General features: G+C 39.4%; 1 protein-coding gene across 2 annotated transcripts in view; it reads right to left on the bottom strand.

The window, feature by feature from the left end:
* Nucleotides 1-15,154, bottom strand: part of ARHGEF28 (Rho guanine nucleotide exchange factor 28) — a 346,092-nt gene that overhangs the window by 158,856 nt on the left and 172,082 nt on the right. For both annotated transcript variants that reach the window (XM_058310148.2, XM_058310153.2), the window contains exons 8-9: nucleotides 13,406-13,458; nucleotides 12,766-12,826 (exon numbers count right to left, since the gene is read on the bottom strand). In XM_058310148.2, the coding sequence (XP_058166131.1) occupies nucleotides 12,766-12,826; nucleotides 13,406-13,458 (114 nt within the window). The remainder of the gene's footprint in view (nucleotides 1-12,765; nucleotides 12,827-13,405; nucleotides 13,459-15,154) is intronic.

The following is a 15,154-nucleotide window of genomic DNA, read 5'->3' as shown; positions in this document are numbered from 1 at the left end:
CCCAGGAATCTGTACTTTCAACAAGCACATCCCCACCCCCTGCACCAATTCTCATGCACAGTGTGCTCTCAGAGTTACTTAAGTAGGAGATACTTCAACCCCAGGTCAAGAAGTTTTGGTGCCAAGCTACTCCTCTCTGGACCATCAGTGGTAGATCATAAGAACTTCAGGACAATACAGAGAATTATGAAAGAACTTCATATAAAGCATTTTTAGGAATTGAGACACCAGGTAGATCTTGATCTAATTTTTCCCCAAAGTACAGTCCTTGTTGACCAATTATATATCAATTGACTATTGAGAGAGAAATTATTCTGACCAAAAAAAAAAACACACACACTAGAACTGCCCAACCGACACGTGAGATGCACAATCAAATGCATGTGAAAATACCCCAGACAGTAAAAAAGACTTCCCAGTGTCTTAATTTGCTTTACTACTTACCAATTTTTTTAAAAACATGACATCATTTCCTCTGACCAGCCCAGCACAGTTTGATTAACATGGAAAGTAAATTAGAAAATATTGTCTTTGCAACAGTCCTTTTTACTTATAAGCTAGCTCATTTTCTTGATACAAAAGAATTTCTTAGAGAGTCATTTACCCTCCTTGTTTTCTATAGCAACTGAGTTCTTTCCCCCCATTTTGTCAATATGATTTCATTTAAATTAATTCAGGTTATTTACATCTCATTCAAATTCACTTGGCTAATTACTTTGCTTTCTCTGACAGGCTGATTGTAATTGCACTTGGCAGGTTTCAATGATCTATCCCCAAGGCCACTTTCTCACCAGATATCATACAACCATTACAATGTTAGAGTGTGAAGGACTTCATGGGCCTTGCTGTGCAGCCTTCAACTAGAAAAATTCTTTCCTCAGAAAATAACCTGCATTTGAGCTACAATCATCCAGGGCAGCTGCAGCTGCCTTGAAGTTCCAGTCTTCTGGGAGGCCTATATAGAATGGAAACTTCTTGACTCTCCTCATCTAGACATGTTGCCCACCCTTCAACCTTGATCAAATTAAACCTTTTCAGAGAGGTATTTATATGTTCATTTGAATAGTATCTATACACATATCCAATCCTCCAGTGGGACCCAAAATTCTTTAAGAACTCTGTCTTACTTTAAGGAGCTACAAGCTAAAAAAACAAACAAACATGTGTTTTATAGACATATATATCCGGGCTCAAATAGTGGCTCTGTCATTTATTTACTTAGTGGCCCTAACCAAGTCACTTATACTTTCTGAGCCTCAGCTTTCTTACTTAAAGTGGAATAATAACACCCACATGTCAAAGGGTCATTGTAAAGATCAAAAGAGATTATAACAGTAAAAATTTTAATGTTAGTACGTTCTCAATAAGTTTTAGTTTAAATATTAAATGTAAATATAGTTTCCCTTTCAGTGTTATCTCCTACATTATAGACACTGACGTATGCTTGTCTTTGGTTCAGGAGGAGGACCCTGATTGTCAAAACTGAGACATGGTAATGTATCAGGAAGGTTAAAAAAAAATCTCACCAAGACTTGGAAGAAAGAGGAAGAAGGCAAGGAGGACTTTTTCCATTATTTGGCCACCAGAAACCACCGATTTTAACACTTTTTGAATGAAATTCCTAGACAGTCATAAAAAATACGGACAAGAGGAGATAGGGTATATGATGCCAGGACAAGCCTCTCCTGGGTACTTCAGCTAGTACAGCAACAATTTAAATGTATACTGCATCAGACACAGCCTTACGTTCTAGCATTAGGTGAAGATCAGGGATGGACTAAATCCTTCTCCATGTCAGCAAGTCCAACAGAAGCGATTCTTCTGTCAGAACTAATCAGCCTCTTTGGTCAAGCATCAGAAGAAATGATTGGCTTTCATTCAGAGGCCATGTTATACAAAAAATGGGGATCTTTTAAAGCAAGGTTCATATTCCTAGTGCCAAGATGCTCTCACTGTGAGAAGTACAAAGGAGCCACAGCCAACAGTGGGAACACTGTGTTCACATATCCAGTGGCATATTTACTCATGGACACATACTCATAAAGTGGAGGGATGGGTGGAAACTCTCCCAAGTTTAAGTTATTATTTTTCTCCCTATCCTCCTATTCTTCCCTGCCCTCCCCGGGGGCAGAGTCATAAGGTTAAAACTGCATGAAAGATGAAGTGGTGGCATGATGCAACCACTGTTGTCATAAATTGGAATCCCATGATGCCTATGTACATAATGTCACCTTAATCTAAAAAAAAAAAGTGATTTTGATTTCTTATCTACCTTTAGTCCTTTATTTATTTGAATAAAAAAATATCAATATGCTCCCTCAAATTTTTGATGTCTGCATATCACTCTATAGTCTAGGGGGGGGGAAATGGATACAACCTAGAAGCCCAGCAAGATGAACTTCTTGTATTATGAAGAAGGCACATGTAGTAAGAAGAGCAAAACACCTCAGGGCAGGAGAATAACGGATATACTGACTGAAGCAACATGTTAAAGAATTCTTTTATCAAAGCTTCCACCTGTGTTCAATCTGGCTACAGATACAGGTTCTACTCAGAAGACTCTCTTTAAAAAAAGAAAAAAAATTCTTGGTGTACTTCTTTTTGTTTTAAACCTTGAAATTCCTTGCCATAACCTTGAAAGGTAAGAATTAAGACAAATTTGCTAAGTTGTTCTGAATAATAAAGAAGGATTCTGAATTTATTTTGGGGTGGACACTTTGGTTGGCAGACGTAGGGACCCTGGAGGTAGAAAAGCAAAAAGATGAGCCATGAGCCTGGGTGGAGAAAACGTGGGGGTGGCAGGTATAGAAAGGATCTTGCTATAGCCTGAGGAGAAATTCCTCATAGTAGGAAGAGCCAAGGGACTTGAGGAAAGCAATATCTAAAATTAATTTTAAATTGTTTCTGATAAAGTTCAAATTCCCAATTAATCCAAACCTTCAGAAAAAGTTTCTTACGTGTCACAAACTTATTTGCAGACTTAGTTTTATCACTTTTTTCAATTCAAAGTTCAACTTGATATTCCAAACATTTTTAAAGGGCCATTCATATGTACATAAATTAACTATGAGGTATCAGATGAACAAAGAATTTAAACAGTTTTAACATAAACCTTACACTATTAATTCCGTAGTTCTGAAACTAAAATTAAAACCAAATATCCTGATTTAGGGAGGAAAAAAAAAGGCATGCTCATCTTGTATATTTCCTGCTATACTCATAGAATAACACATTTTTCCAAGGAGCTCTGGTTACTCTTATTAGAGAATGGAATTAAAATCTAAGATCAGGGCTGTTTACTACTGAATTGTTGCTTCTAGGCCCTCACAACTGACAGAGCAAAGAAATATATATATATACTGTTAGTCTGATAGACTGCCAATATGCATGTACCAAAAAGGGGTTATCTTTCACAAGAGGGATTTATTGGTTTATAAGCTTAGGTTCTGAGGCTGTGAAAATGTCCAAGGCAAGGCACCATTCAGGATACTCTCTCCCCATGGACCAGCTGCTGGCAATCCTGGACTCCTCTCTCACATGGTGGTATCTACTGGTATCTCCCTTCTCTTGTGGATTTTACTGCTTTCAGCTTCTGGATTTCTCTCTGTATTCCTGGGGGTTTCTGTTTCTCTCCGTATTCATCCCACTTATGAAGGACTCCAGTAAGAGGATTAAGACTCACCCTGGGTCACGCCCTAATGAAGTGATCTAATTAAAAAGTCCCACCTGCAATAGGTTTACACCCATAAGAATGGATTAGCTCTAAAGATATATTTTCTGGGGTCCATCAGAGCATCAAACTATCACCTGTACCAACCTATGTATATACATCTATCTATAAATATTTCTATTTGTTACCACATGTATCTATGTTAAGCTAAATATCAGCTCCTACTTCCACCAAGAATTCTAATCCATTGCTACATGGATTGTTCTAGCCTCCTCCCTTGCTTCTCTCTCCAACAGTGAGAAATCTGGCCCCTATTATTTGTCATCTACTTACTTAATTGTTCAGTTTCAGTACAGATGGATAGCAATATCAGAACTGTTCATCCGTACCCTCACTGGGTGCAAATTTATCAACTAGAAGATGGTGCTTATGTACAGTTTCTTTTGCCTTCAGTCTTATAGACCACTCATTTCCCATTCTAGGTTTGCAACTTTTCCTCCTACCCCATTCAGCGAGGTTGTGTCACACATTTGTAATACACTTCGATTATTTTGTCACATTTTGCATTCTATCCTGGGATCTCCCAACCTCTTAATTTTTTTTCATTTGCATACATTAAGATCCATTCTTTGTGCTGCAAGTTTATATGGTTTTTGACAACTACATACTCTTTACCAAAAAAAAAAAAAACCCACAATTGAGGGGATAGATAAGAGGAACACAAAAGCCAACTGAAAGAGTTTCCAATTGACAAATCTGAGCAACAAAATAAAGTAATATTGGATTAATAATCAAAGTATAAAATAAATATCCATGAATCCACACTGATATAAAAAAAATGAATGAATAAACAAATAAGTAGGGGCCAATGGACAAAATTCCCATGCAGAAGAATTCCAAGTAATTATTAATTTATGTAGATATTCAACCCACAAAGGAGTATGTAGGTAACTCCCCAGTACTTAAGTATGGACTGCTTATAGTGTAAACTGCCCAGAGTCCCAGAGTAGAGTATGGAAAGGGTAGAGGAGAAGAGTAACTTTACACTGGAGAAACCTGACAAACACAACCTCAGCCAGGTGATCAAGGTCAACATTAACAGTGAAAATTCATGTTGATAGTATGTACCCTTGACATCATGAGATGAAAATGGCACTTTTATCTCTGTGGTCTTACTCTCTAAGCCCATAACCCCAATGTAATCATGGGAAAAACATCAGACAGATCCCAACTAAGGGACATTCTACAAAATGCCTGACCAGTACTTTTCAAAATTGTCAAAGTCATCAAAAACAATGAAAGCCTGAAAAACTGTTATAGCTAGGAGGAGCTTAAGGAGACATGGTCACTAAATGTAATGTGGTATCCTGGATGGGATCCTGAAACAGAAAAAAAAAGACATTTGGTAAAAGTTAAGGAAATCTGAGTAAAGTGCCAACTGTAGTCAATAATAATGTATCAAAGTTGGTTCATTAATTGTACCAAATGCACCATACTAATATAAGATGTCAATAATAATGGAAACTGGGTGCAAAGCATCTGGGAACACTCTATATAATTTTTGTGATTTTTCTGTAAATCTAAAACTATTCTGAAAGTAAAGTTTACTTTAAAAAATTTTTAAGGATTGGGGTAAAATGTATAGAACCTATGTTCATTAGACGTTTGTGGAATTAATCCTAAAAGAATGTTTGTGTCACTTATTTGCTATATAGAATTCTCAAGTCAAGCATAAAACGCCATTTCTTTTTGCTTAAGCTATCTGAAATTATCATGTAACTCTAAGGAAAACAGTAAGATATTAAAAGAATATATGCTAAAAATAATTTTAATTTCTTAGAAACAATATCTATTTTAGGTTAATAGGTTCTTAAGAGTTAAGTGCAATGAGAAACTCCCCCATGGGAAAGGTAAATCTACCTCATTTAGATTAGCTGAAACCAAATCTCAAGAAACTAAATAAAATTCAGTTAGCTTATTCAAAGTTTTCTTCACAAGTTTTAGACGTCTTTAACTTCATACCTTACTACACTGATTTTCTGTTTATTTTAAATGTTATAAAGAACCGACAGGCTATTTACTGCTAAATCTCCTCATCAACCACTGATTGTACTACTTCTCCCCCCAAATTTTTACTACACAACTTGTTTAGCAGTTTCATATTGAGAAGAATAAATGCTGTTGGGTTTTTTGCCCATGCCTAAAGTAAGGGGCCATGTTACATTAAACATTTCTTCCAAATTAGTCACTCTAAAAGCTAAAGAAAATTGTCCCAGTAAACTGTTAGAGCATGTACTGCCTGGCATAAAAATCAACTAGTGTCTTAATTGGTCAGAAGTCCCTAACCCCTGGGCACTCAGTAAAAAAGCATGCCTAAGCTCACATAAACAGACTTGCACTGTAATTAAGCCCAATGCCCAAAGACCCCACTGTGAGGGCAATTCCTTTGTAAGTGCCTGTGCATGCAGGTATTCTGAACTGTTTTAACAGCAGAATGGGGAAGAAATCCCTGAGGAAATTTTTAACTTTCCATAAAACAAATTTTATGAACAGTATTTCCAGAACGTATATCATACTTAGAATTTGTTTCATGTTTTATAAGTTAGTTGTGGTTTCCTTAATATTTTACACTTGTTAAAATGTATAATCCAATCACTTAATGTAAACATAAAAATAAATGGATGTTTAAAGATGGAATTTACTTTTTCAGCAAGCTGGATTATTTGGGGATCTAATTTCAGAGAAGGGTAAGTTCAGAGTTCAGAGAAAGAACTGGTATTTTTTATACCTCCCTCAATTATACTTTAGTAATTAAGATGGTTTATAGGATGAAAGAAAAAGAAAATTTAGATGGTACTAAAGGTAGGACAGTACTAACCCTAAACATGGGGCTCCCCTGCAATGCCCTCATGACATTAGTGTAAATATCAACCCACCCCTCACCCCATTCTGCACACCCTACACCACAAAATCCAATGAACAACTACATGACAGCAAATTCCACTCAAGTCCTTCTTCGTGTTTAAAAATAATTTATCTTTAAAAGTTTAATCATCTTGTTTAGGTTCAAGTAGTTGGGAAATTTTTTCAATGTCTTCCAAGTTTTGCACACTGCCCCTTGATTGACAGTGATCATCAATGGTGATAATCATTGAAAATCTGTCAACCTCTGCAAATGGGTTTCTGTTGATTCCTTTCGTAAGCAATTGAACCATATTTCTACAATTCTCCCAAATACTGAAATCCCGGTGAGGCAGAGGTGATTTCAGCAGAGCTGATCTCCTTCAAGGATCTTGGACAGTGATTTTCAACCTTGGTGGCACATGGGATCAATCACCTGGGAAACTCGTGATGCCCAGGTTATGCTCCAGACCAATTAGCTCAGACTTCTCTGGGGGCGGGATTTGAGTATCAGCATTTTTAAAGCTCTAAGGTAATTCCAAAGTTCAGGCAGATTTAGAATCATAGGATAACAGAGTGCCTACATTAGCAACTTTTCATCTTAATTTTCATTTTGTTTTGTGTTTTAAAAAAAAAATTTTATGAGCAAACAAAAAGGCAGAACATGGGACCCATCATTATACTAGACAGAGTATTAGACTTGGGACTTATAATTTAATGGTTTTTTTTTTTTAACCAGAAGAAAAGAAGCCAATATGATAGAATATACACCTCCAGCAAGGCTTAGGGTTTCTTCATGTTGCCTTATCCTACAATACATAGTAGCTTAAAAATCCCCAAATTCTCTTTCTTTTAATTTATGGGATAAAGATCTGTCAATAAATACTTCAAATATCTAATTCTTAAAAAGATCTTATTCTCATTCCACAAGGAAAATTTTATCCAAACAATGAAGCCACAAACAAATATAAAAAGCAGAACATTCATCATAAGAAAACCAAGTTGAGTTAGAACACTCAGAATTCCAATGTCAGCATATTTTTCTTCCAAACATTTTTTAAAGCCTCCCCAACCACAACAAGAAAGTTGAACTGATGAGAAGAAAAAGGAAAAAAAATATTTCACCAAGACTTATCCAAATAACTTGGCATTCCCAATGATCTTCTTGGAATACTTCTCTATCACATGCTCCTTTTACTTCAAAACCAAATCAAATCACTGATAAGTTTTAGTCTGTGCCAGAGATATGACCCCAAAAAAAATTTTTTAAGAGGAAAAAGGGAAATCACAGAATCTAGCACATAAAGAAAGATCTGCCATAAGTTTGGCTTGAAAGCTTTTTCTTTTTTTCTTTTTCAGAAAGGTCCAGATTTCAAAACAGACACATGTATTCTTAGCCTACAGAGGGCCATCTCCCAATTATGTGGACCCAAGATCTCACTATTCTGTGATTATGATCCTGTTTGGAACCATCTCAAAACTTTATTTTCACAGGGGCTTAAAATTGCTCCTTTATAAGCTTTTATAACTCAGACACGTTAGTTCCTTTTCAAACTTTCATTTAGTATAAGAAAATAATGACTAACTTAATTAATCCTACTTATTCATTTGTTTGCCAAACTATCACTATTGCCCTCACTGTGCCTAACCAGCTCATTACTGAAATCCAGTGGCCTGGGACTCCTATCAGATACATTTACAAGTGGAGAGCTTGTGAAAACAGTTTAGACTTCACCTAACTTTCTGTTTGAAAAGGGCTTTTTCTTTGGATCTTCCAGTCAGTCCCTACCAGTTCCTTTTGCTGACGTTTTTTCCTCAGGCTCCTGTTTTGAGCTCTGTTTCTCCCTCTTGGTTTTGCCTCCAATCATGAAAGGTCTGCTCTTCTGGGTTGAGCTATCTGAAGCACCTCGTATCCTGCTGTTTGTTTCTGTCTGTTGCTGTTTCCTTCTCCTCCCAATGGGTCTGGATGGTTTTTCTTGCTCTCAGGTTGGGCATCCCTCCACAACAGCCATCTGTCTCCCTGTGCCCACCCTCCCAGTCCCAACACCCACCAAGGGTTTTTTTTTCTCCCTCATATGAAGTGTAAGTAATAAACCATAAGAGGAGTGAAGTAACCCCAAGTATTAAAGAATAACTGTAATACTTGTGGTGTGGATCCTGAGCATTTTCACTTTCTTCTTTTACAAGTAATCCATGTTCTTTGTAGAAAAATACACAACATCATTTTGAACTATCTTAAAAAAGGAGCTTATGTTTTGTGTGATCTATGTATCTTTAAAATATATATATAATAAAAAAATGGAAAAAAGAAAAAGGAGCTTATGCTGTATTATGTTAAATGAATAAAGCAGGATATCATTTTTATGCATGTAAAAAAATAGATGCATAAGAAGAGTACTGATAGGAAACAAACATTTAATAAGAGCTGTCTCTAGGTAGTAGAAACTTAGGGCTTTTTTTTATCTACTCTAAAAATTCCAACTTTTCTACTATGAATATATGTTACTTCTATAATTGTTCAAGAGAAAATTAATTTTTCCCCAAAATGGCTTACTTAGCAAGATAATATTTTTCAAATCTTCTCTGGCATTCTGCCAAGCCATTCTCTGCCAGCCAGACCTGGAACCGCAGACCTAGCCTTCTTCCTGCCCAGAACTTCAAGGCATGGAGACTCCCCTAGCAAGAAGGATGAGGCCAGCCAATTCCATCACCACCTCCCCTCACATCTCTCTCTTCTTCCCTACCACTGTCCCCCATGGGAGAAAGTTAAAATCTGCTCACGTATATCTTATTTTGACATATCCATTTCACCAAATAAGTCATCTGGGTACAGCTTTAGCCAAGTCAATTTCAAATACTCTTTAGTCCAACACAAATCGTGGCTGATAAATTACAGCAGGAAAATCACCTCAGAACGAGAGTCCCTAAACCTGGCCTGTTCCACACAACCTCACTCACACCCTGCAATATCACTTGCTGGGGAAGCAGGAGCCTCACCTTCCAGGAGCTTTCTGTACTTCACTTGAGACATGGGCACTCTTGTTTCACAGTCCTTAAGCAGGACCTTAACTTTCAACTGGAAATCTTAATTTCTAGTCAAAAACTAACAGCCTTATTTTTTAGATTCAATCTTTTAAAATTAAAGTTTGTGGGAAAGTGATAAGTCATTCACAGCTTTTCTGATGCACTGATGGCTTATGCATGGTTTACCAATAATCTAAAACATATTCAGTCCCATCTGCTTGAGTCAATGGTCACTTTCTTCCTTCTTCCTTTCTATGCTGACCCATTTCATCTACTCTCCCTTCTTCTATTTCCCCAAATGTTTGCCCTCTCCCTTTATTCACTTACCTAGAACATAAAGGAACCACCTTTATTCACTTGCCTAGAACATAAAGGAACATAAAGGAATCCACAGTGCCAGCAACAAAATCAGAATACAAGCCCTTCAACCGGTATTCTCCCCTTTGAGCAAAATGCCAGGCCTTATAGCCTCCACAGAGAGCTAACTTCATCTACTGTTATTTTACTGTCACTCCTCTCTGAGGTGGTTCTGGGGCCCTGGCTTGGATGAGGTTATGAGCTGTTACCCACCAAAGAATTATTCCTACCATCAACAGTCATTTTTCATGTACAGACTAATGACCTGGGTGATTCCTGATGCTTTGTGGGGATCATAAGACCAACAGAAAGGAACTGACTCTGGTTCTCCTCTCTCCAACCTGAGAAAATAAAATGAAATTAAAAATACAGCCCTTCAGTCACACTAGCCACATGCTGCTTGCTCAATAGATAGATGTGGCTATTGGCTACCATCTTGGATTGCACAGATACAGAACATGTCCATCATCTCGATAAGTTCTATTGGACAGCACTGATACAGTTTATGAGACTTCACTAAACTCACATCACACAATTTTGAATAATACACATCAGCAAGGACTTAACACCCACACACTTTTATCAGCATTTACTCAGAGACTGGACAGACCATCTGTCCCAGAAGATTTTTAAAAAATCTATTGCCAATTTATTTGCATAAAGACAGGGGATTTTTTTAATCCCTAAAATTTAAATCAACAAAAAGCAAATGTTAGTACAAGAAATTATTATCCACAGCCCTTTTCATAAAGCACTGGATTAAAGTCATGCACATGTTTACCTGTCTCAATTCCTTCATCACAACCCATCTCAGACACAATAATGTTCCTGAGAAAACACTCAGATTAGGTAAGGCTACTACAATTTCCATGACATGTGTCTTCTTACCGAACAAAGTATACTAGTTTGAGTGTGGAGTTTTTAAAGCCTAAAATTAAAATGATCCTACTATTTAATACTTTGAACAGCCAACACTCCCCTCCCCCACACACCCCCACCCAGCATTTTGTTTTAGTAAACAGTCTTCAAAGCTAACATTCCTAAGAATATGATGCAATGTGTAGATGAGACATCCTGTATGTATGAGTAATAGCTATGGCCCTGGCTTCAGTGACCCACAGCGGTCCTCTCTACGCAGACATTTGCTTTAATTTCTTCTTCCTCTTCCCTGCTTCTAGAAGAAAATGATTACTCCTACCTTACATATCAGAACTATTAAAGGCATGCATATTCCTAGGTGCAGGTCTAAGTTTCTGTTCCAATTTCAGTAGCACCCCATGCAGGGAGATCCAGCAAACCACCTCTGGCTTATGGCCAAGCTACCAGCAACAGAGTCAACTGATGCTGCGGGTGCTTCCTCCTTGCCCTGCTTTATCCTTCATGATTTCCAAACCGCTGTAACTGCTCTGTTGTGTGTCTGCCAAATGTGCCAACAGCACTCCCGTGGCCCCCAGTGAGTGCCCTGCTCCTTCAGGCTTCCACCGGCCCCTACCTTCACTACCTAACTCACCCTGGACATTGTCTTGGTTTTCCCTAAGCATGGGGCCACGTTGCCCCCACAGTCCCTAACACTGAGCTAGCCATGTGTGCTTTGCAGGTGGATGAGCCACCTCTGTGGCACTGAACCTAGAGAAACCAATTGGAAAGGTCTGTGCTTATCTGTTCCCCACTCATCAGATTTGTATCAACCAGAAGACTCATTTGCCCCAGAGTTCTTCACAAACCAGGCAGCCAAGGGTCTGCTGATAGTACAGTCTATGTCCACTGACCCAGCCACTTCATCAGGCTCTACACACCTCACGGGAAGAGTTACGGAGGTGCCCCAGGGAGTTGTGAAGTGGAACACTTGGGAGCAGATGAGAATTCCCCAGGTGCATGTGAACGAATATCTTCAACCTATGCAAGGACACATATTAGACCCCTACCCTGGGACAAGCATTGAGATGCTACCTGAGGCCAGGTGGTCTCAGATCCAAGGAAACCCAGTGGGTTTCAAACCAGGACAGTGGTGAGCCTGGGGATTTGGGGGCCAGGCAGAATGAAGTTATGCGTCGCAATTCCACCACTTACTCTGCACCAATGGCCTCACTTACTTCACCCGAAACAGAAGCTAACACTTATGAAGCCTACTTCATAAGTGTAACAAGGTAATGTATGCCAAGTCCCAAGCCAGCATCTGGTTCTGATAAAACTGCTCAGGAAAAGAACAGTTTTGTTCGTTTTGTTTTGTTTTAAGGTTGTTTAAGTGGAGACCCCAAAACCCCTGGAGTCATCATATTATAACTGATGCTCTAGGAAAATGTTCCGAGTGGGTTTCAAGAAATAGATAAGGTACCCGGGAAAGAATATTTTGTTTGAGTATATTTTTTCTTCTTGTTCCTGGGTCTGTGATAGCCACTAAGTGCAGAGGAGGGAAGCGGATGCAGCTCAACTGACAGAGCGTCCACCTACCACATGGGAGGTCCAAGGTTCAACACCCAGGACCTCCTGGACCATGTGGTGAGCTGGCCCATGTGCAGAGCTGCCACACACAAGGAGTGTGCCCCACAAGGAGAGCCGCCTGCACGAAAAAAGCACAGCCCGCCCAGGAGTGGTACCGCACACATGGAGAATTGACACAGCAAGATGAGACCACACACAAAAAAGAGACACAGATTCCCGGTGCCACCTGACAAGAATGCAAGGGGACACAGAACACACAGCAAATGGGTACAGAGTGCAGACAATGGGGGGGAGGGGAAGGGGAGAAAAATAAATAAAGGAAATTACTAATTTTAAAAAAGTGCAGAGGGAAACAATATTTTGTAACATACCTAAATCGAGGCTGTCCTGGTCTTCGTGTTCATTTGGCTGAACCACCAGGCTTTTGACATACTGAAAAAAATAAATTGTCAGGTGGATTTTTTAATGACACGTATGCTACACATTAAAGTTGTTTGTTTTGTAAACTAGACAAACCTTGGAAAACATTAGTAAAGACCTTAAGGTATTAGGCATATTAACCACAGGTAAACAGAACACTAGTCTTGTAGTTAATCAATATTATTTAAGAGCTAGGAATAAGGAAAGGCTCTGCCTGAGCTGAAAACACCCAGTAGCTATTCATGGGGTATTTTATTCTCAGAGAATAACTCCCAGATTTACCCTTGCAATCACATTGTTGGAAAACATCTGTACATACCAGTCTTCAAGTACAAATTTGTTTTAGAAGATGCATTCAGTCATCTATCACATACAACTAAAACCCACAGAGATAGCTAGATTTGGTCATTAAGTGTAGAGATTGCAAATTTTGATCAAGGAAACGGAATTTCAAGTTATTCTGAATGCTACTTGGGGCACATCCCTGTTGTTGTTGTTGTTGTTGTTTTCTATTTTTATTACCATCCATCTTCATTTCTACTTTAACTGGGGATAAAAGTCCAAAGAAGAAAGGGAGCAGAAAAGCATTACCTTTACATCCTCCTTTTCAGGCGGTGATCTGCTGCACACCAAAGTCTTAATCTCTGCAAAAGAAATAATTCTCATCATGATCTGCTGACAAGTTTTTGCCAAAAAAGGGGGAGGGGAGTGGAAAAGGAAAAGAAGGAAACTAGACGAATGTAAGTGAGTTGCCCACGAGCCGTCTGCCCGAAGCGGGGTTTTTAGATTAGGCTTCTTAAGAATGAGGTCTCCACAGTGCAGAGTATCTGATACCCTGACTGCTCACGCTCTGGTAATATCTGTGCGGACCAAGATATAAGCAAGCCCAGGAGCTCTCACAGGAAATCCTGAGGAAAAAAGATCATTAAAATAAACAAGTGTCCTTGATCCAGAAAGAAGGCTGCCCACGGACCGAAGGCTCTTCAAAATAGCACAGACTCAAAGGACGGGACTTGTACCCAGCTGAGGAAATCCCGCAGGTCTATTTCCTCAAATACCAGCGATTTCATAACGTCTCAGAAGAGCTTTCCAAAGCACATAATTCATTCTAGATGAGGTTTGGCTTTTCCTCACACACACACTGTGGAAAGACGAGAATACCAGCGCGGCCCTTCGGCACCGACCACTCGGGCAGTGCCAGGCTGAGCGGTGACAAGCCCCCGAGCACACAGAGGCCCTCTTTCTGAACAAAGGCTTTCCTGGAAACGTGAGTGGTCAGGATGTGCTGGGATGAACAGGAAGGTTCACTTAAGGGGATAGTTTTCTCCGTGACTTGACTGATTGGTTCTCTTCCCAAAGTTGCCAGTAGACAAGAGGCACTGTTGTCTAAAAACCCCCCGAGAGCAGGTTCGGGACTGGTGAAAAAACAGATTGTTGGACAGCCCCAGCCAGGATGCTTTTACCCTGTATTTGTATTAGTGTACAACTCTGGGCAGGCCAGGCCTTCTTCTGGACCACAGAGCCTGGCTTCTCTGGCCCCCTTGGCCCCGCTTGGTGCTGATCCTAGGGAACCCCACTAGCTTTCCCGTAGGTGCATTTACTAGACACCCTCCACTCTGCTCTACCATCCCTACGAATTTAAGTTCCCCAATGCCCCAGACCTCAAGGGGGTCCACTCACAGCTCTTCTTACTGCCTGTCAGCAACCCCAGGAGTTTTCACCCATGCCTCTGCTTAGAAAAAGGCGTTCATTGATACGGTTCTCCAGGATGAATTATAATCAGGCAAGGATGGAGCGGAGAAGCCAATAATTTCACTTGTCATGATGTTCTTTATTTACGTAACGATAACTTTGAATTTGCTTTCTATCAGGCAATCACATATTTGTGTTCCACGATAGTATACTGCTCTTGAATTTATGATGCATGTTATAATGCATATTAGCTTCTACAATACAAATATAAAGGTCATAACGTCAGTTTCCTGTGGTCATGTCAACTGATCTCAACAGGGAAAGAGGACAAGGCTGCCGCTGACGCCCCGCTGGGGAGCCTGCGTTTCCTTATAGTTCCAGCCTACCCTTAAGGCACTTCCCAAAAGACACCTCCAGGTGGCAGCAAAGCAACATGTGCCAGAGAAGTGACCATCAAAATGGCCTTCACCCCTCACCCTTCACTTGCTATAGAAGCGCCACAGTCCAAAAAACAAGGTGAAGCAAAAAGCCTCTCTACAGAAATGCAGAAAAATGGTGTGAAAGCATAGTAAAGCATTTGTCCCATCATATGTGCACAGTGGGGTAGCGGTTTGTTTTGTTGAAACATACACCAAAACCTTAGGAATT

This window comes from Dasypus novemcinctus, chromosome 2, assembly GCF_030445035.2.
Source record: "Dasypus novemcinctus isolate mDasNov1 chromosome 2, mDasNov1.1.hap2, whole genome shotgun sequence".
NCBI classification, from domain to species: Eukaryota; Metazoa; Chordata; class Mammalia; order Cingulata; family Dasypodidae; genus Dasypus; species Dasypus novemcinctus.
This window is presented reverse-complemented; position numbering and strand designations above follow the sequence as displayed.